This window comes from Pseudorasbora parva, chromosome 17, assembly GCF_024679245.1.
Source record: "Pseudorasbora parva isolate DD20220531a chromosome 17, ASM2467924v1, whole genome shotgun sequence".
NCBI lineage: Eukaryota > Metazoa > Chordata > Actinopteri > Cypriniformes > Gobionidae > Pseudorasbora > Pseudorasbora parva.
In genome coordinates this window covers 3,129,844-3,151,165 of record NC_090188.1, presented here as the reverse complement: position 1 = coordinate 3,151,165, position 21,322 = coordinate 3,129,844, and the positions used below count along the sequence as shown (strand labels likewise).

At 36.8% G+C, this 21,322-nt stretch overlaps 1 protein-coding gene across 1 annotated transcript in view; it reads right to left on the bottom strand.

The window, feature by feature from the left end:
* Nucleotides 1-21,322, bottom strand: part of nid1a (nidogen 1a) — a 58,649-nt gene that overhangs the window by 19,978 nt on the left and 17,349 nt on the right. The window contains exons 5-12 of the mRNA XM_067422139.1: nt 20,971-21,105; nt 18,683-18,934; nt 13,324-13,524; nt 11,340-11,573; nt 8,303-8,440; nt 7,719-7,847; nt 5,041-5,184; nt 1,765-1,884 (exon numbers count right to left, since the gene is read on the bottom strand). Coding sequence (XP_067278240.1) covers nt 1,765-1,884; nt 5,041-5,184; nt 7,719-7,847; nt 8,303-8,440; nt 11,340-11,573; nt 13,324-13,524; nt 18,683-18,934; nt 20,971-21,105 — 1,353 coding nt within the window. The remainder of the gene's footprint in view (nt 1-1,764; nt 1,885-5,040; nt 5,185-7,718; nt 7,848-8,302; nt 8,441-11,339; nt 11,574-13,323; nt 13,525-18,682; nt 18,935-20,970; nt 21,106-21,322) is intronic.

The following is a 21,322-nucleotide window of genomic DNA, read 5'->3' as shown; positions in this document are numbered from 1 at the left end:
CATTCTGGCTCCAGTAGGTCTCCTGCAATATTTGCGGCGACTGTGGTGTAATTCAACAGAAGATTCATCTGATCCTCCTTCTGCCACTTTTCCAGCGTCCATCCTTTTAGCAGGCTGTGGGCCTTGGCAAATGCCACACGGTTTTTCAATTGTCTTTTGTTTAGTGCTGGCTTCTGGGCATCATTCGACCATGGAGGCCATTTCGAGACAGAATCCGACAAACTATTCTGGTTGACACAGGGACTTCAGGTGACCAGGTCTCGTGGAGCTCTGCTGCAGTGGAAAATGGGCTGGCCTTGGATTTTCGAGCCAACAAACGGTCCTCTCAAGCAGTTGTCTTGCGGGGTCTGCCTGACCTGGGCTTGTCAAAAACGTCTCCAGTCTCTTCAAATCTTTTTTTTATCCTCTGTACTTGATGCTGAGACACATTGAAGGTTTCTGCCACATCAGCAGTGGATCTGGTCTTCAGCCTCATGATAATCAAAACTTTAGTCTCAGGGTGAATCTTAGGCATGTTTGCAGAGGTCTAGTTGCAGTTGATGTGAAGGTCTAGTGTACTGGGGTTCTTTTTATACACACTTGAGACCTAATTGATCCATTATTAGTCACAGGTGAAGCTCATATGACAAGGTGACAACACTTATGTCTTTGCAAAAATTGACTCAATGGGCTTTACCAAGCTGTGAATATTAGAATACTTTTTGAAAGTTTAGTTTTTCACTGAAACATTATCACAAAAGCTGGTGGGATTAAAATGAGCCATTTCTTGTAAAAAAAATCTTGATTAGAAATATATTTCAGCGGCACTTTAGGTCAATTTGTACACAAGCGACGAGACTTTTGTCAGGGACTGTACACTGCCGTTCAAAAGTTTGGGGTCAGTGCGATTTTTTTGGACGAGAAATAAAAGAATACTTTTATTTACCAAGGATGCATTAAATTGTAAAACAATAATATAACAAAAGACTCCATTTCACATAAACACTGTTCTTTTGAACATTATATTCATCAAAGAATTAATGAGTTTCCACAAAAACATGACAATGATAATAATCCTAAATGTGTGTTGATCATCAGATCCTCATATTAGCATGATTAGTGAAGGATCATGTGACACTGAAGACTGGAGTAATGATGATAAATTCAGCTTTGATCACAGGAATAAATTACACTTTACTATATATTCACATAGAGAACAGATGATTTACATTATAATAATATTTCACAATTTTTACTGTATTTCAGTATTTTATCAAATAAATGCAGCCTTAGTTCGCAGAAGAGACTTCTTTCAAGAGCATTAAAAAAAATCTCACCAACCCCAAACTTTTCAACATTTACTTTTTAGGAGTACACTAGCAAATGATGACCTTCCATCTCAGAAACATGAACTAAAAGTCACAAAACTCTCTGAGAAACCGAAGCAACTGGCCCGTTCCCAGCAGACATGCAGCTGCCGTGCTGATATTCATGACGGCAGGGTTAAACCTCAAGCTTAGAGGTCAAGATGCCAGGTCATGTTGTAATATTTAAAGAGTTGAGGGTCGTCTGTCATTAGAACGACTGATAAGGTTTGTGGTTTGAACTGTGAGTAAAAACAGCTCTCAGCTTCCTTTCCACTCGAGGCATTGAAACTTTGCAATACTGTAGAGTTGCTCAAGGCTGGATGCTTAAGCAAACATTCTCCAAACCACGGCATGCAAAAACCTAATGAATTTTCTCTAAATGTGACAATAATACCATTCATTTAAAGCTGTAATCTACCTGTCGAGCAGCGGAATCCGTCGCCATAGAAACCAGAGTTACACTGACAGGAGAAAGATCCAGGTGTGTTGAAACAGACGGCATTCTCATGACACTGGCTCACCTGACACTCGTCTATGTCTGAAGAGAGAAAGAAATGCCCATTTTTAGGACCATTAAAGGGTGACTTAACCCACAAATGAAAATTATTTCATTAGTTACTCACCCTCATGTCGTTGGACACCCGTAAGACCTTCGTTCATCTTCGGAACACAAATTAAGATATTTTTGTTGAAAGCTGAGAAAGGCTTCAGAAAGGCCTCCATTGGCATTCAGTACATTCCCACTCACAAGACCCATAAAGGCACTAAAAACTTCGTTACAAAGTCCATCTCACTACAGCGGCTGTACAATAAGTTCACAATGCGACGAGAATAGTTATTGTGCACACAAAAATCAAAATAACGACTTTATCCACCAAGTTATTGACTTGACCTCGACGCATGCGCGAGAATATGACGCAGATCCACCGTTCAATACATGACCCGGAAGAGGAGGAGCCGCTATCACCTGAGTTCACGTCCGAGACCTACACGGAAGACAATAACTTAGCGGATAAAGTCATTATTTTGATTTTTTTGCGCACAAAAACTATTCTCGTCGCTTCATCAAATTATTGCACATCCCCTGTAGAGAGATGGGCTTTGTAACGACGTCTTTAGTGCCTTTATGGGTCTTGTGAGTGGGAATGTACTGAATGCCAATGGAGGCCTATCTGAAGCCTTTCTCAGCCGTCAGCTTTCAACAAAAATATCTTCATTTGTGTTCTGAAGATGAAAAAAGGTGTTACGGGGGTCCAACGACATGAGGGTGAGTAACTAATGAAATCATTTCCATTTTTGGGCGAACTAACCCTTTAAGACATTGAATAATTTGTTTAATTAAACACAGTGTGGTCGACACAACCCTATGGAAGCATGTTTCCTCCACAGAATAAAACATGTTAAAAGATAATTCTGACATCACTACATAATTCTGACTTTATATCTCAATTCTTATAACTAATAATAATTCATAATTATTATAAATTCATAATCATAATTCATATCTCATAAGTCCAACGACATGAGGGTGAGTAATTAATGAAATCATTTTCATTTTTGGGTGAACTAACCCTTTAAGATTGTTTGCATTTGCATGACAGCTAATATAACACAAATATTTAATAAGCAAGGAATAATTTGTGATGGCCCACTGAATTAGTAGAAAATAATGCACACCTGAGGTGGTCATGTGGCTACATTATTCAGTTTATACTACAGTTCCCACACCTCAAGACATTGTTCAGATGTTGTATTTAAAGACATTTGTCAGGTTTTGTCTTTAAAACGCTCTTGTATGTTGGACCTCCGTTGCTAATGCCAAACTTCATTTTAGTGGCTCAAGTAATGGAGGCTTGAGCCACTGACAGCAGACTCATGCAGAATAAATCAATTGATCAATCAAACCTGGCCTGCGTTTCCCAAAAGCATCGTTAGCCAACTATAGTTGCAAGTTCTGTCGTTATCAGCAAAGTTCAACCAGTCGGTGTTTCCTTTCGTGAGTGCCCCCCGGCCTGCCAGGGGCGATGGGGGAATGTGGCAAGCAGCGGGGCGAGGGGCCGCGAGAGCGGGCCGGTGACTAGTGGTAATGAGTGCCAGCTGCATGACACACCGGTCTCGTCTCGCGGCCAAGTGACGGGAGCATAAAAGGAGGAGCGAAGGGAGCGGAAGACGAGAGAGGACCAGGCCTGGACTTTATGTTATGTTTACATTTTGTTTTGTGTGTGTGGGCAGTCGTCCGTGAGGGGCTGCCCGCGTTTGATTTTGTGTGTGTGTTTGCAGGCAGTCGTCTGTGAGGGGCTGCCCGCGGTTTTACTTTTGTTTTGTTTATTTATTTTGAAATTAAAAAGTTTGTTGAATGTTTCCCGGTTCCCGCCTCCTTCCTTCCCAACTACGAACCCTGTTACAGCGACAATACGGTTTTGGAAACAGTCGTGACGAGCTAGTTGATTTCTTCAATGATGCATCGTACTATGGTAGTTAACCAGCGAGTTACGTCGTTGTACGGGAAACACACCCCACATCAGGCAAGTTTATCAGCCAATAATGGCCAAATATCTGCTGAAAAATAAACAAACACATTGTTTCATCGTGCACCTGAATATGATATCTACTGCACTGATCAATGCATATGAAATTCAATATGTCAGCTAGTACAGTTTCACATACAATGGTGTGCATTCTTCCTGTCTTGTAATTTAAAGTGTGTCTAGTAGGGATGCCACAATACTCAAAATAATAGTGAACCGTTCGGTACGGCATTCACGGTTTAATACGCGCTGGTGAATTGCGTTTTTTTCCAGTTTTGCATTTAATTAATTATTTCAATTTTCCTCCGTTTGAAATATTCCTCTATGTTTATTTCGGCTCTTTTTGAGTGTGCCTGTGAGCCTACACGCTGATATGAGCAAATATCCAATCATATGCACTAAAGTTAGGCGGTGTTAGCCGCGTTTTAAAGCCTTGCCGGTTAAACATTACATTTTGCGTGCTTATGCACTGTTTTGCATTGAGTGCGCGCACTAAACGTCTGTCAAACACACGTGATTACTGGACAGTCTTACTGGCAATAATACTGTCAAATACACACAAGGTTAACATATAAACACAGTCAGTTATGTGTCTAAAGTGAAAGTAAAATTGCGCGTCTGTATGAGATGTGACCAGTTGACAGCAGCGCAGCCTAGTCCTTAAAGGGACAGTTCACCTCTAAAATGATGTTATTAAAAAAACAAAAAACCTTTAATACAGTAGCTTTTAATCAATGTTGTATATTAAAGACTATGTAGTTTTAATTTTAGCCTACATATATTCATTTAATTTCATACTTGCTACTATACATCTATGAGCTGTCACTGTAAATCTTTATATATATATATATATATATTTATTTTATATTATACACTGGGAATGTGTTTTTTTAAGTAAAGTTTTAAGTTAAGTTAACTTAAGTTAAGTTTAAGTAAGGGTTTTCAAGTCTTTTAAGTAAAATCAAGAAAGAGTATTGCAATAAAAACATTTTCTTCCTAACCTTTTTCTGTTCCTGTCACCTAAAATAGCAAAAAAACGTATCGAACCGCAAAACCGTGGTTAAAAACCGAGGTGTGAATTGAACCGTGGACTAACTGTATTGTTGCGTCCCTGGTGTCTAGTATAGAGAGGAAGAGACAGCTGGTGCAGAGCGTTAGTAACTCACCCTGACAGCTTCGCCCATCTCCCATGAATCCCGGCAGGCAGGAGCAGATGTAGGACGATCCGCCGGTGTAGCTGCATCGAGCGCGTTCAGGGACGTCACAGTCATGAGTGCCAATGCGGCACGGGTCTACGGGACGCTGCACTTCTACGGGTTTCAGTAAAACCAATGTTCAGTAAAACCAATGTAGCTATAATATAGTTTAGGAAGTTCAAACACTTGCTAGATTCATTTTAATTTGAATTTGAAACAGGAGTGTCTGAATATCCCCACAGGAATCAGAAATCATATAAGAGATATCTAAAAGGTGCAGTTAATCTTGGACTAAATCGCCCACCGTAGGAGTTAAAACGAAATCGGCATTGAGAGGAACTGAAACTTATATTCACTGGATGGTATACTAATATTCACCTTTTCACCACTAGATGGGAGAAAATATTACACAGTTTAGCTTTAAATGTGCAGTGTGTACATTTTAGTGGCATCTAGTGGTGAGGTTGCGAATTGCGTGCGCGCCTCCCTTTCGAAGCACAGAAAAGCTACGGTGACCGACACAGGACAAAGATGTCGTCGTCTGAGACAGCAGAGAGTAGCTAGCGCTCTGTAGAGAAGTTTGTCCCTTGAGGGCTACTGTAGAAACATGACTGTGACTTCACTATAAGGGTGTGTGTAGATCGAAACGGCTCATTCTAAGGTAATAAAAACACAACGGTTCATTATGAAAGGTCGTTATACTCCACTGAAAACATAATTATGGATATTATATTACATTTCTGTCAATAGATCCTCATAAACACTACACACTGCACCTTTAATTATCTCAGTCTCACAGAAATTAGATTAAATAGAGAGCAAACTGAGACTTTTGCTAAAGTCTACAGCTTCTTAGATGCTTTAGAGAAAAAAGTCAGTAATCTAACATGCATCTCCTTTAGCGATGTAATCAAAACTCACAGATCTCAATCCTAAACATTTCTCCTCAGAGGATATGAGCTGCTGTTCACATACATTTTAACATCAATCAGGCATCCAATTTTATATATATATATATATATATATATATATATATATATATATATATATATATATATATATATATATATATATAATGTTTTCGAAAGAAGTCTCCTCTGCTCATCAAGGCTGCATTAGTGTTAAGTTCATCAGCTAGATTTTTTAATTTAGTCTGTTTTAGGCCTGTGTCAAATGTGCTTTATAGTTATCATCATATTGAGTCCTTAACATACCTTGTCCTGTTTTTGTTTAGTCAAGTTCTAGTCAACTAAATGTCTGAGCATTTTAGTCTAGTTTTCATCACTGAAAATAACTCTTTAATATGTGAATATATAGTAAAGTGTAATTTATTCCTGTGATCAAAGCTGAATTGATCATTATTACTCCAGTCCTTCACTAATCATTCTAATATGATGATTTTGATGCTCAACAAACATTTATGATTATTATCAATGTTAAAGTTCATATTTATTTGAAACTTTTGATCAATTTAATGCATTCTTTCTTGGGGAATCAAAATATTTATTTCACTTAAAAATATTTTACTTTATTTTACAAGTTTGAGGTCTATTTAACAATGAATCCTGATTATATTTATTTATTGCCACTTTGTTAATTTTATTCACAATTTGTATTGTTATATTGTATGTTTATTTTCATGTGTAAAGCTTTGGCACTATTGTATGCAAACACAATCATCCTAATAAAGTATTTAAAATTTTAAATTGACATCTATAAAAATGTTCATATGTTACAGGTTGAGAAAATGAGAAAAAATACATAGGGAATTTTTTGGAGGGGTCTTATTCTTATCAGAAACATAATAAGCCCCTTTCACACTGCACGTCGGACCCGCAATATTCCCGGAGCATTGCCGGGTCGCCTTCTGTGTGAAAGCAACCACGTCCCGGCATTGATTACCGAATTCGACCCGGGTCGGGGACCTAGTAATATTGCGGTATTCGACCCGGGACGAGCGCTGTGTGAACAAAAGCCGAAACTAATGCCGCATCGTGTACGTAGTTATCGTGCGACTCCTAGAGCTTGTTTTTTCAATAATACAACCCTGCAGTGCCAGAAGAGCTCGTCGGTGTTTTAAACGCAGAGAGTGTTCGTATACAAAAGAAACTAAAATTAAAGAAGCAGAAATGAGCGCAAACTGGACACAAGTCGAGACCACGGAGCTCCTTACTATCTGCGCTGAAGCTGAGATCGCTCGCCGTTATACGGCACATCCGGATGTCACGTGTCAACTCGACCCGGGACCGTTACGGGTTGTGTGTGATAGCGCTCATATTACGGTATTTCGCTCGCAGTGTGAATGGACCAAATCTAGCGGCCCGGGAACAAATGCCGGGTCGCATTATCCGTGTATTTGCCGGAATCGCAGTCTGAAAGGGGCTATAAAGGAAGAGACTCTGACTTAAATATCCATTGGCTTTCCATTTAATCTCAGTCTTGTCTTGGAAAAACAAATGTGATTTGTTTCATTAAAAATTTCCCCATTTCTTTAGAATATATTTAGACCATTACTTTTTACAATGTGGACATTTTATGGTGCAAATCGACTGAATTTAGCTTTATATATCTAAATAGAGGGGGATTTTATCAACAAATAATGATGAAGATGCACACAGACAGACATAAACATGTACAGACACACATACCAACACATGTCCGTCCATCACTAGCGAACTGGAAGCCGTCCTGACACTCGCAGCGAAATGTTCCTGGCTGGTTATTACAGACGGCGTTCGGCCCACAGATCTGAGGGCTTTCCCTGCATTCATCGATGTCTGAGGACAAAAGGACAGCAGACTAAACTTCCCGAACTGGGCTGTAGTGAGCATTTCTACGACCTCTTAATGCTAACGTAAACAAAAAAGACGTCCTTATAGTCACATTCCCATGGATCACTAACGATGATACCATCGGTTCTCGTAATTACATCTTTTTAAGATAACATCTGTCCCGTTTTTGTGCAATTTCCTTTCAGCATCAAGGGATGGGTCACATCCTTAGAGGTCTGGGGGAATATTTATGTAGACACGGATACAATTTTGACGTCTGATTAGAAGATTGCTTTGGGAACGACCCCCTTAGGAAATCAAGCTCTACTTTCATGAAGAAAATTGATTTCCTTTTGAAAGGAAGCAGATTAGTGGTCGTTTTAGAGGGAAATGAAACAGGAAATGGTTTTAATTAAAATGAGGATAGTTGTAATTGTGGTGAAATCTCAGATTATCCATACCATAGCAGGCGCGTCCGTCTCCAGTAAAGCCTGCGGCGCATTCGCATGTGAACTGGTTTCCTTGTCCGGGTCTGCACACAGCATTAGTATCGCAGCCGTGTCTGCCGGTGAAGCAGGCGTTCTCCTCCGTCTGTCCACCTGTGGGTTTTGTACAAGAATCAATTGTTACTTTCACAGATTATGAATACACATTAAACTTAGAAATTGCTCACACCTCATGTCGTTGCAAACCCATCTTTCGTTTATCGTCAGAACACAAATGAAGATATTTTAATGAAACCTCAGAGATTGAACCCACTCCACTGAAAGTCTATTCACCCAAAACGTTCATAACGAGATTGTAAAATAAATCCATATGAATCGAGCGGTTTAATCCAAGTCTTCTAAAGAGACATGATTGCTTTATATCAGGGCATAAAACTAACGTTTGTTAGCTACTAACTGGTGGCTAAAATGTTTCATCCTGTTTTTGGAAAAACAGGCAGTAATGACACCAAAATATTAGATACCAGTGAAAACTTACAATTCGCTATTCTAATTTTGATACCACAACTAAAACTCCTAGCCTAACTAATATAAATACAATACATTATTAAAGGGGTGATGAATTGAGAAATCAACTTTCCCTTGAGCCTTTGATATATAAAAGGTCATGGTAATATAAAAATATCCTGTAAGTTTCGGAGCTGAAAACTACCCACCAATTCGCGGAGCTAAACGAGCAATAAACACGCTGAAGATAGCAAGATAATCATTTGTAAACAAGACACAGGTCGAGACTGGATTTGCAGACATATTGAGATTAAAACACAATGCTGTGCTTCTATATTGGATACGACAGGAATGGTGCAACACACTTATGTGAGTAAAACATGTTTTTTTTTATGTGATAGTATCGCATTGTTACAGATCGATTATATGTACGTGTCTAACAGAAAATACCTTAGCACGCTGTCACAGGCTGGAGAATCCTTTATTTGCTGGTTTATTGCGATTCGGGATCAGAATAGATAAGATCGGACATGTAGCCTAATGTTATAGACCGGGGCTCGCAAAGCCCACTATCCCAGGGCTGTGTGTTTTCCAGACCAAAACGTAAGCACGTCGGCAGGCCGGTGAATCTTCAATAGTAAAATAACATTAATTTCTTGATCTGCGTTGTTAATGTTCACTCCACTCTGCGTCCGCTTATGTGTGTGCGGTTCGCACTTATATCCACCGATCGGGCAGGCAAAGTAATAAAAAAATAAATCATTGCAGGTGGATGAGAGATAAATCATTGTGTTTGTTTGATAAATTCGTTTTGAGAGTCCTGTCAGATAATTATTCCGGTTGCCGCTTTCAAAACAATCTCTTCCGGGAACTGACAAGGGAGATGAAGCTCATTAAATATGCAAATCTTATCCAATCCTAGCTGTGGGCGTTAACTTCCAAGTCTCCAGTGACACGCCCATCAAAACCCAGCGTTTAGGAGAGAGCCTCAAAATCAGTGCAGAAAATAGCCTATTACTTAATAGTTATGATGTTTTTGAATGTAAAAAACACACGAACATCATTAGTTGGCCTCAGACAACAGTATAAAAAAATAAAAAAGCCAGTTCATGACACCTTTAAAAGACAAGTAAACAGTCAGTTATGCTAAAGAAAAAAATTAATATAATTGAACAAAGATATAAATGAAATTAAAGCTGTAAGCAACGATGAAAGGGCCCTTGCACCCGGGGCCACCGCCACCGCCACATTTACATTTATTAATTTAACAGATGCAGACCAGGTGGCCTCAGGCAAACAGTAAATAGGCATGCATTTAAGCGGGTAAATATAGTAGAAATATGGCAGTCACTTCGATGTGCCACTCTTACTGTTGCCAGCAGGTGGCACTTTGACTATAACTGAATATTGCCAAGTAAATGTCTTTAGGTCAGGACTCTTATCAAACATGAAGATTAAGGCGTATCAGACATTGTAGGCCTGAGTTACAAAAACTTCTTGTTTCATGGCGAAACATCAAACTTTGCCAGACCTCCACGGACACGCCCTTCAATGAAAACTCAAGATCTTCACAATTTAACATCACCAAGACCTTTAGATTAGACTGACTAAACATGATGTTGTTCTGATTAAATCTCAATGAGGAGTTAATCACAGTGTAAAACATGCCATTTCCTGTTGCCAGTAGGTGGTGCTATGACTGTCACTGAATATTGCCATTTAGATGTCTTCAAGACTGGACTCTAATAAAACGTGAAGATTGAGAAATATCGGACATTGTATGCCAGATGAGTTATAACAACTTCCTTTTTCATGGCGAAACATCGAACTTTGTCAAGCCACAGACACACCCTTCAGGGAAAACTCAAGATCTTCACAATTTAACATCATCACGGCCTTTAGATTAGACCTACCAAATCTGATGATGATCCGATTAAAACTGTAGGAGGAGTTTGTTAAAGTACGAGGCCTGGAAATGTCTTACATGTTTGAAACGACATGAAGGTGAGAAAATGATGAGAAAATTAGAAATGGGAAAATTACTGATTTTTCATTTTTGGGTGAGCCATTTCATTACAGGTGAATAGGGTAAAGAAAATTACTTACTGATATTTCCCATTTGACTGATGATTGCATGAATGCATGGAAAATGACAATATTGCAAGTTTTAAATATGCAAGATGCATTATCTAATTAAATATGCACTCATTTGCATACATTTCCAGAACAGAAACATGAAGATTGGAGAAAGCCAGTCTTGTTTGATTTCGTTGACATTAGTCTCTTTTTATCACATAAATCAGAAAATACTGTCAACAGCCAAAAAAAGGCACGTAATATGAACAAATTCTAGCTCCAGAAGAGGAGATTTCTGACTCAAACTCACTGCCTTTAAATATATGGATTATAATTGTATAGATAAAGTTAAACAAAACAAACATGTAAAGTGTATTTTGGAAGTTTTCTAAAACAACACTTTATGAAAATCCAAATACTCTAAAATGGTTTTGTGTGTAAGGAATTATTTTCACAGATCAGCCCTCACCGTTGACGTCTCCAATCTTATTACTCATGGCGTAACGCAAGAGCTGCTCATCCATTTTGTACATGACGAACACCTGGTCGACGCTGAGCATCTGTGTGGATGGCGTCGCCCTGACGGCTTCATCATGCTGGCAGCCCTGGAACGTGATGGTTTCTCTGAAGTTGTAGCTTCTGCTCTGGGTCGAACCGTCCTGTAGGTTGAGCACATACTCCCGTGTCGATGAAGAGGTGATCACTGACAGGAAGAGACACACATGCATCAACATCCTTTGTAAGAGCAGTTTGATGCATTAGATGTGCCGACCCTGAGTCTCCTGTCATCCCTAATTGGGCAAAGTGGGAGGAGTTTCTGATTAGTCTCCTTTGCTAATTGCTTGGTGTATATAAGAGTGATGTGTATCATTATCAGTAGCTTCCTCTGTGTCATAGACCTCCTAAAGAGGTGGCTCTGTGCACTGATGTAAGCTCTTATTGATTATTTTCTCATTCGTGTTTGTTTGTAATTTCCGAAGTCATGTAGTGTATTCATATATTCTATTATATGTTTATTTGTTTCTTTGATCCCTAGACTTCTGTTTGTTTCTATTCATTCTTTGTGGTGTTCTTTCACTTTAATAAACTAGTTTTATTAACTAGAAGTGTTGTCCGTTTTCCCCTTTTTATGTTGCGACTTTCAACAAGCGGGTCGTAACATAGATAATACTGTGCGTCTTGAGTCTCTCACACTGCTGTACAAATTTTTGTGGTTGGTGACTTCATGCTTTTAAAAGACGTCTCTTATGCTCACCAAGGCTGCATTTATTTGATTAAAAATACTGTAACAATTGTAAAATATTATTATAATGTAAATCATCGGTTCTCTATGTGAATATATAGTAAAGTGTAATTTATTCCTGTGATCAAAGCTGAATTTATCATCATTACTCCAGTCTTCAGTGTCACATGATCCTTCACTAATCATGCTAATATGAGGATCTGATGATCAACACACATTTACGATTATTATCAGTGTTGAAACAATCATATTTGTGGGGAAACTGTGATAGATTATATTTCTCAGGATTCTTAGATGAATAGAAATTTCAAAAGAACAGCGTTTATTTGAATAGAGTCTTCATTGTGAATGTATTAAATGGAAATTCAGCTTTGATCACAGGAATAAATTACACTTTACTATATATTCACATAGAAAACAGCTATTTTAAATTATAATAATATTTCAAAAAAAAGTATTGTATTTTTGATCTAATAAAGTCAGCCTCGGTGAGCAGAAGAGACCCTTTCAAAAACATTAAACAATCTTACCAACCCCAAACTGTAAAAGATTAGATGTGATGATGAATATGATACTGATTTTTACTGCTGTACTCATTAAATATTCAAGAAATCTTCAACTAAATTGTGTTGAAAATACAGTAAAATAGCATTCAAAAGTTTGGGTCAGAATAATTTTTTTAATGTTTTTGTTAAGTCTCTTCTGCTCATCAAGGCTGCATTAATTTGATCAAAAATACAATAAAATGTGTTCGAAATACAGTAAAAGTAGCATTTAAAAGATTGGGTTTAGTATTTTTTTTTATATATTTTTGATAAAAGTCTCTTCTGCTCATCAAGGCTGCAATAATTTGATTAAAAACACAGTAAATACAGTACAAATTTTGAAATATTATTCCAGTGTAAAGCATCTGTTCTCTATGTGAATATATAGTAAAGTGTAATTTATTCCTGTGATCAAAGCTGAATTTATCATCATTACTCCAGTCTTCAGAGTCACATGATCCTTCTTTCTCATATGAGGATTTGATGATTAAACTTTTGACTCCAAACTTTTGAATGGTACTGCAAATAAAAAAGCAATTTTTCTCTTTTTTCACTTCCAAAGAAACACTTTTTTGCACTATGGCAAACTGAAGTGCAAAGGATACACAGACTATTTGATCATTCATGTGCTGTGAATGATGGGAAATCCTGCATGTTTGACTCACAGTTGCTGTTGTACTGGTAGATCTCGGTGTAGGGGTCGATCTGGACCGTGGCTCCCTGAGGAACCTCGGGAATCTTCCCTTCGAGTCTGGTGTCAACCATCAGGTGGTCGTGCTCATCGATGCCTTTGAAATCCTGAGAGATGGTCAACCTCTCTCCACCCGGCTGGAAGGTCACGTCGGCCCGGCGTTTGAACTCTCCGCCTGAGAGACAGGAGAAAGATGGGAGTTTCCATCAAACATATCAAACAACTCAAACCCATGTGTCAAAGCAAAGAGTGTTTACACACTAGAGTTTGCTGAATATCCGTTGAAATAGTTGTTAAAGGAACACTCCGCTGTTTTTTTAGAAATATGGCTTATTCAACTTCTTTCCTACACTGCAAAAAATGCTTTTCTTACTTAGTATTTTTATCTTGTAATCAGATTATTTAGCTTACTTTAAGCAAAAACTCTTTTAATTTGTAGTTATTTTTCCTCAAAACAAAACAATTTTTACTGGTCGAGTAAATGTTTCTTAATGTAAGAATTTTTGTGATATTTAGACGATTATTTAGTTAATTTTAAGCAAAAACTCTCATAATGTTGAGTTATTTTCCCCCCAAAACAAGACAATTACTTTTGCTTTTCTAGTAAATACTTCTTGTTTTAAGACTTTTTAGATGTTTGGACTAGAAACAAGACAAAAATACTAAGTAAGAAAAGCTTTTTTTGCAGTGCATTTAGATATGTGGGCAAATGCATTTTTTGTCTCAGTGCATGCATTGTTTTAGTTTGGCAGAGTTGCCGCTAGCTTAGCTTAGCATAATTAATGAAATCCTATGTTGCCAGCTAGCATGCCCGAAGTAAAAGTGATCAAAAAACAAAACAAACACCCAACCTAATTACTTCTAGTGGCCTGCGTATTCACAACGAGTACAAATAGAGATGCGGATTAAGACTAGGCGATTTCCTAGGCAGATATTGACTTGGGACTATCTTATGGGGAAGCACAGGCGAAGCACTGCTACTTTACGTGCAGAGATATCACGCAACACATTGCGATCGCTCAACAGCCAGAGGACGTGAGGATGAATGAGAGCCGTATATATAATAAGCTAAGCTAGCGGCGACCCTGCCAAACTAAAACAATTTTTATCCGTTCTAAATGTACCTTAAATTATTATTATTCACGTTTTAATACTCTAATCAACATTGGTATTGACAAATATGCATGATTTATGCAAATGTACGTTTATTATTAATGAAACCATACTCAGAGCATGAAGACTAGTCAGAAATTTTTGTCCAACTTTTTATCTTATTCTGACTTTATTACTTCAATTCCACACAATTCTGAGAAAAAACTGTTAGATATAAAGTTTGAGCTGAGAAAAAAAAGTCAGGAATGTAAGATAAAAAGTTGCAATTAACTTTTTTATCTTTTATTCGGGTGGAAACAAGATTCCTGGAAAATCTAAATAACATTTTTTTTTTTGGTAGCACTTTATTTTACAGCCCTGTTATACTATATACTTATTATAGTAATTACAATAACTAGATCTTAGCCCTGAACCTAACCTTGTGTTGCAAGAAAAAGTGTGTGAACCGCATGCAGAATCTGTGAAAATATGAATAATTTTAAACTAAATGTGAGTTAATACAAAAAGCATGTTATTTTTTTATTTAGTGCTGTTCTGAATAAGATATTTTACATAAAACATGTTTACATATAGTCCACAAGACAAAAAAAACAGCTGAATTTATTAAAATGATCCATTCAAAAGTTTATGAACCATTGATTCTCAGTACTGTGTGTCGTTCCCTGATGATCTACAGCTGTGTGTGTGTGTGTGTGTGTGTGTGTGTGTGTGTGTGTGTGTGTGTACATGTTTTCTAGCCTGGTGGGGTCTTCAAACTGAATGCACACAGACTCATGTTACTGTGGGGACCTAAATTGAGGTCCCCGTGGGTACAAAAGCTTATAAATCATACAAAATGAGTTATTTTGAAAATGTAAAAATGCAGAAAGTTTCCTGTGATGGGTAGGTTTAGGGGTAGGGGCAGTGTAAAGGGATAGAAAATACGGTTTGTACAGCATAAAAACCCTTACGTCTATGGAATGTCCCCAGAAAGATAGTGCACTAGACGTGTGTGTGTGTGTGTGTGTGTGTGTGTGTGTGTGTGTGTGTGTGTGTGTGTGTGTGTGTGTGTGTGTGTGTGTGTGTGTGTGTGTGTGTGTGTGTGTGTGTGTGTGTGTGTGTGTGTGTGTGTGTGATGGTTATTCTTGTCTCTCTTGTTTGTGCTGAGCGGTTAAACTGCCCAATGTTCTTCAGAAAAATCCTCCTGGTCCTACAAACTCTTAGGTTTTGAGATCCAGCTTTTCACACTGAGGACGATTAAGGGACTCAAACACAACTACTAAAAGGTTCACACATTCACTGAAGCGCCAGAAGGAAACACGACGCATTAAGAGCCGAGGGGTGAAAATTAGTAAATTTGAAGATCAAGGTAAATTGTGCTTAATTTGTCTTCCGGGAAACATGTGAGTGTGTTCTGTTGCTTCTGAAGGGCAGAACTACATGAAAAAATGCTATTTAAACAAAATAAGAAACATTTGGACCCCTTCATCCTGAAGCTCTTAATGCGTCGTGTTGTCTTCTGGTGCTTCAGTGATTGTGTGAACCTTTTTAGTAGTTGTGTTTGAGTCCCTCAATCGTCCTCAGTGTGAAAAGCTGGATCTCAAAATCCTGCAGTCACTGCTGGAGAGGGTTCACATATGCAAAAGATGCTGGAAAACTGAAGAGTTTGCAGGACCTGGAGGATTTTTCTGAAGAACATTGGGCAGTTTAACCGCTCAGGACAAACAAGAGACACAAGAACAACCATCATACTCACACACACACGGCTCATAAGGGAACACACAGTACTGAGAATCAATGGTTCATAAACTTTTGAATGGGTCATTTTATTAAATTCAGCCATTTTTTTGTCTTGTGGACAATATGTTAAAAAAAAAGATTTTTTTTTTAACTTAAGCCGGGTGCACACTGCGCGATTTTGGCCACGATTTGGCCGTCTGAGACAAATTTAGGAAATCCTAAAAGATTCCTCAGATCCTAGGCTAAAATCTGACGTCTTTGGTCGTTAGTTTGACATGTTCACCGGCCGCCGATTAATGAGCTCTGCGATCAAATTTTACCTCAGACGAAATTCTGGCAGTGTCAGAAGATTTGGCACACAATCCTGCAGTGTGACTTCTACGACGACAGTCAAATATCTCCGTTTTTCAAGACAAACTATGATCAAAACGAGAGCTAGAAATTTATTTGTAGCCAGTATTCAGTCCCGCGTGTAATGCAGCTCACTGTCACTGAACGCGTCATTCATTGATGATATAAAGCTCCGGGTGAGATTTCTTGCGCGCGTCCGTTTTTAGCGCGCCTAAACTATCGTGCAGTCTGACATTATGGCAAATGAGATCTTACAGTGTGACATGGCGATCATGTTCGTACAGTCTGACAAGGGACATTCGCAAAGGATTTTGAAAAATCGCACAGTGTGCAGGACCCATTACTTGAAAATCTTATTCAGGACAGCACTAAATAAAAAATAACGCATTTTGTATGATCTCTTATTTTGTTAAAATGGTAAAACTTTACAATAAGGTTGATTAGTTAACATGAACTAATGATGATCTGCACTTATAAAGCATTTATTTATCATTGTTAATGTTAATTTCAACATTTACTAATGCATTATTAAAGTCTTGGTAACATTAGTTAATGGACTGTGAACTAACATGAATAAACCATGAACAGCTGTATTTTTATGAACTAACGTTAACAAAGATGAACTAATGCTGAACAGAGGGGTTGTTCATGGTTAGTTCATGTTAACTAATGCATTGACTAATGTTAACTAATACAACCTTATAGTAAAGTGTTACCGATAAAATTATTATTTTCACTGATTTTGCAAGCGGTTCACATACTTTTTTCTTGCAACTGTACCTTATTAATCTGTGCATTCTTAGATAAGTACACATAAGCGCACGTACTGTAAAATTAAGTGCAACCATTTTTTTCGAGGTTGACACGGGAGTGGATTTTCAAACCTCTGCCGTCCCACTCCCACAAAAAATTCCTGTCCCATCCCAATCCCAGAAGAATGACTCCCGTTCCCTCCCACTGCCGTGTTGTTCTGTCGGTTACAGTAAAACATTCAGTACTGATCACAGCATGCCCAGCTTAATAAAAACCCAAAATGTTGTTTTTGTTTAAGATGGCTTTTAGTTCAGTATAATAACGATGCACACACATTCAATTCCACGTAAATCATCTATGCAAACACACACACGAGCGCACACAGTAAATGTCTATGCCGTTTTCACGTCTTCTTTTTGGTTAATTCAGACTGCCCTCGGTGAGCTCAACTGAGGAATCGTTTTCCAACAGTAGTCGTTGCAGCATAGCTTTCATGTCTGACTCAATTTTGATGATGATTTCTCAGCTAAAAAGTGCATGGGGAAGCCTCCTTTCTCTTATTATTGGTGGTTGGCATTGATCAGCAACTGTTACGGGTGTGGAGTTCGTCATTCACTGAACCAGCCACACTAAAGCACACAGGAGAGCTTAAAGAGACAGGGCAACTAGAATTGAGTCAAAATTAAAACGTATAGTTAATTTATATAAACAGTATATTTGTATAGCTGGTATCATATATGTTATTACAATTCCCGGTCCCGCCCACTCCCGGTTAAAAAAAAAAATACTGCTCCCGTCCCAATCACGTGATTTTATTTCCCTTCCCACGGGATTCCCGGAAAAAGTTTGCCTAGAAATCTAGACGAACCCTAGCGGCAGCAAATCTAATCTGCCTGCAATTGTCGTCTAGCAACTCTCAATACCCTTCTGAGCTATAAACGCCAAACTCTGGTCGGGCCAATCACATCGTGTATAGAGACGGTGGGCGGGGCCATAATAACGGCGGCCGAGTTGCGCTCGTGCTTCTAGTAAACACAGAAACTGGCGAACGGCGGTCTTTCGTAGCTTTGACCACGACTCTGGAAGACTTGAGTTAAGCTTTTCTCTGAGAAAAGAACAAAGAACGGCACTGAAGTCATTCTTAAAAAGGGAAGATGTGTTCGGAGTTTAGCCGACCGGATACGGCGAATGTTTAATCTGTCAGCGAGCTCTGCTTCACCTTCGTTGCTCTGGTTGGTTGTAGCGCTATCCTATCGCGTGCAGAGGGAGTTTGAAAGACAGCCGTTTATCCGCCCCTTGGATTGAGCCGTCAATGGGGAGTTTCCAGACCAAACATCTTGATGTGGGTCAGGCTCATCAGGCTAGAAAAAAGTGTCAGCCTCTACTGTAAATCTCACCGATGACGCTGAAGCCATTCTTAAAGCCCGGCTGCTGAAGTGCAAAAGCCCATCCGATGACTGCTCCCATTGACGACAGCGGCTGGAGAGAGAAGCCCACGACTGGGGGAATGGCGCTGATGGCCACATAGGCCCGTCCGTCGTTGACCACCACATACGAGTGCAGATCGTTACTGGCAAAGTCCACCGGCACCGGCGAGTTTCCCACGAACACACGGCCGCTCACTTTACCGTTCATCCTCTGAGGGACGCCTGTGGAAGAGCCATCAGTTCACATTATGCTTTTCTCAGGACTCAACACAGCACCAGATACTGTATAAAAGAAACAAAAATACTCAACAACTAATTATATGTCAAACTCATATTCTATTTTATTTTTGTTGTTGTTGAGAGAACCACAAGGGATTCGTGAGATGATGAAATGCTAATAATTACATTTATTTTAATTAATTAATTAATTAATTAATTAATTAATAGTTATTGTAATTACTATTATTTTATTTTATTTTATCATCAACATATTATTATTATTAATAATAAATATAAGTGTTGTAATAAAGCATAATAAAAATATGTTTATTTTATTATATTATTATTATTATTATTATTAAATATAAGTCTTGTAATAAAAAGCATAATAAAAATATTTTACTTTATTTTATCATCATCATATTATTATTATTATTAAATATAAGTGTTGTAATAAAAAACATAAAATATTTATATTTAATTTTACAATCATATTATTATTAAATAAAAGTGTTGTAATAAAAAAGCATAATATAAATTATTAGATATTATTCTATTAATATCTAATATTAAGTTATTAATATCTAATATTAAGTTATTCTATTAATAACTAATATTAGTGTATTTCTGTTTAACTTGATGTACTAAAATAACTAAAACTAAAGATTAAATAAAATAAAAAATAAAAAAAACTATAGACATATTTTTTTTAAAAAAACTAAAATTAACAAAAAATGACAAAAACTAAATTATAAAAAGTTTGCAAATGGAAAATATTAAAATTATATACTAAATGACACTAAAATAGCTGCTGTAAGCATGAATATTAAATATGGTATTAAATTCTGATTATTATTATATATATTTATTATTAAATTATATGTTATTCTATTAAACTTAACATTAACTGAAATAAAATACAAAAAAATGAGAATTTTAACTTGATGTACTAAATTAACAATTAAAAAATTAAATAACTAAAGCTGAAATAAAGATTTATCAAAACTATATAGACATATTTCTAATAAAACTAATAAAATGACTAAAAATACAAGAAAAATATTTAAAATATTTAAAAATATAAAGATACTTAATGACACTAAAATAACACTGCTGTATACATGAATATTGAATATGATATTAAATTATGATTATTATGTTATTATTATATATGTGATACTTAATGACACTAAAATAACACTGCTGTATACATGAAAATTGAATATGATATTAAATTATGATTATTATGTTATTATTATATATGTATTAAATTATTGTTATTCTATTGAACCTAATATTAACTGAAATAAAATAAAATAATCAAAAAACATGAATTTCTTTTCAACTTGATGTACTAAAATGACAACAACAAAATTAATAACTAAAACTGAAAAATATATATCTAAAAACAATAATATAGACATACAGTTTTTCTAATAAAACTAATAAAAATGACTAAACTACAAGAAGATTATTAAAAAATTTAAACAGGTATATATTTTAAGAAAATATTTTAATACAAAGATACTAAATTACACTTAAATAACTGCTGTAAACATGAATATTGAATAAGGTATTCAATTATGATTATTATTATATATGTATTATTAAATGTATTATATGCTATTCTATTAAACTTAACATTACTGAAATAAAACAATTTCAACAAGTTCAACTTGATGTACTAAAATAAAAACAACAAAATTAAATAACTAAAGCTGAAATAAAACTTAATATAAACTATATAGACATATTTCTAAAACAACAACTAATACCAAAAAAGACTAAAACATCAACAAAATGATTAAAAATATAAAAATAAACACTATTTCAAAATATAAAAGATACTAAATGACACTATAATAACAGCTGTAAACATGAATATTGAATATGTTATTAAATCATTGAAATATTAACTTAAAATCTAATATTATTTTTTTTTTTTTTGCTTCAATGCATTAAATATTCACATTTTGACAGGCTGTCAGTGGTCATAACTAAAGCAATAACAGCCAAAGTCCATTAGCGAGAGGCATTACCATCAGACACACACTGAATCCCATTGCCGTAGTATCCCGGCTTACACTGGCAGCATCGTCCACTCGGATAATTCCTACATTCGCCAAATTTGGAGCATCTGTGCCCGCCACATTCCCCAGAGTTGTATGTAAACACTGTAGGCAAAGAATAAGAGTCATTTTGGCTCAAGAACTACGGTGGCCGGGAAGTGCAAAACAACATTACAAAGTGTGAAACACTTTAACGAAGCACAAGACAAATTTACATTCTGTAAATCATTTTTACCTGTCATAAAACACAATTACATGGGAAAAACACTTTGACCAAGGACGAAACTAATTATGCACATGCAAATCAACTTTCTCCTGCCAC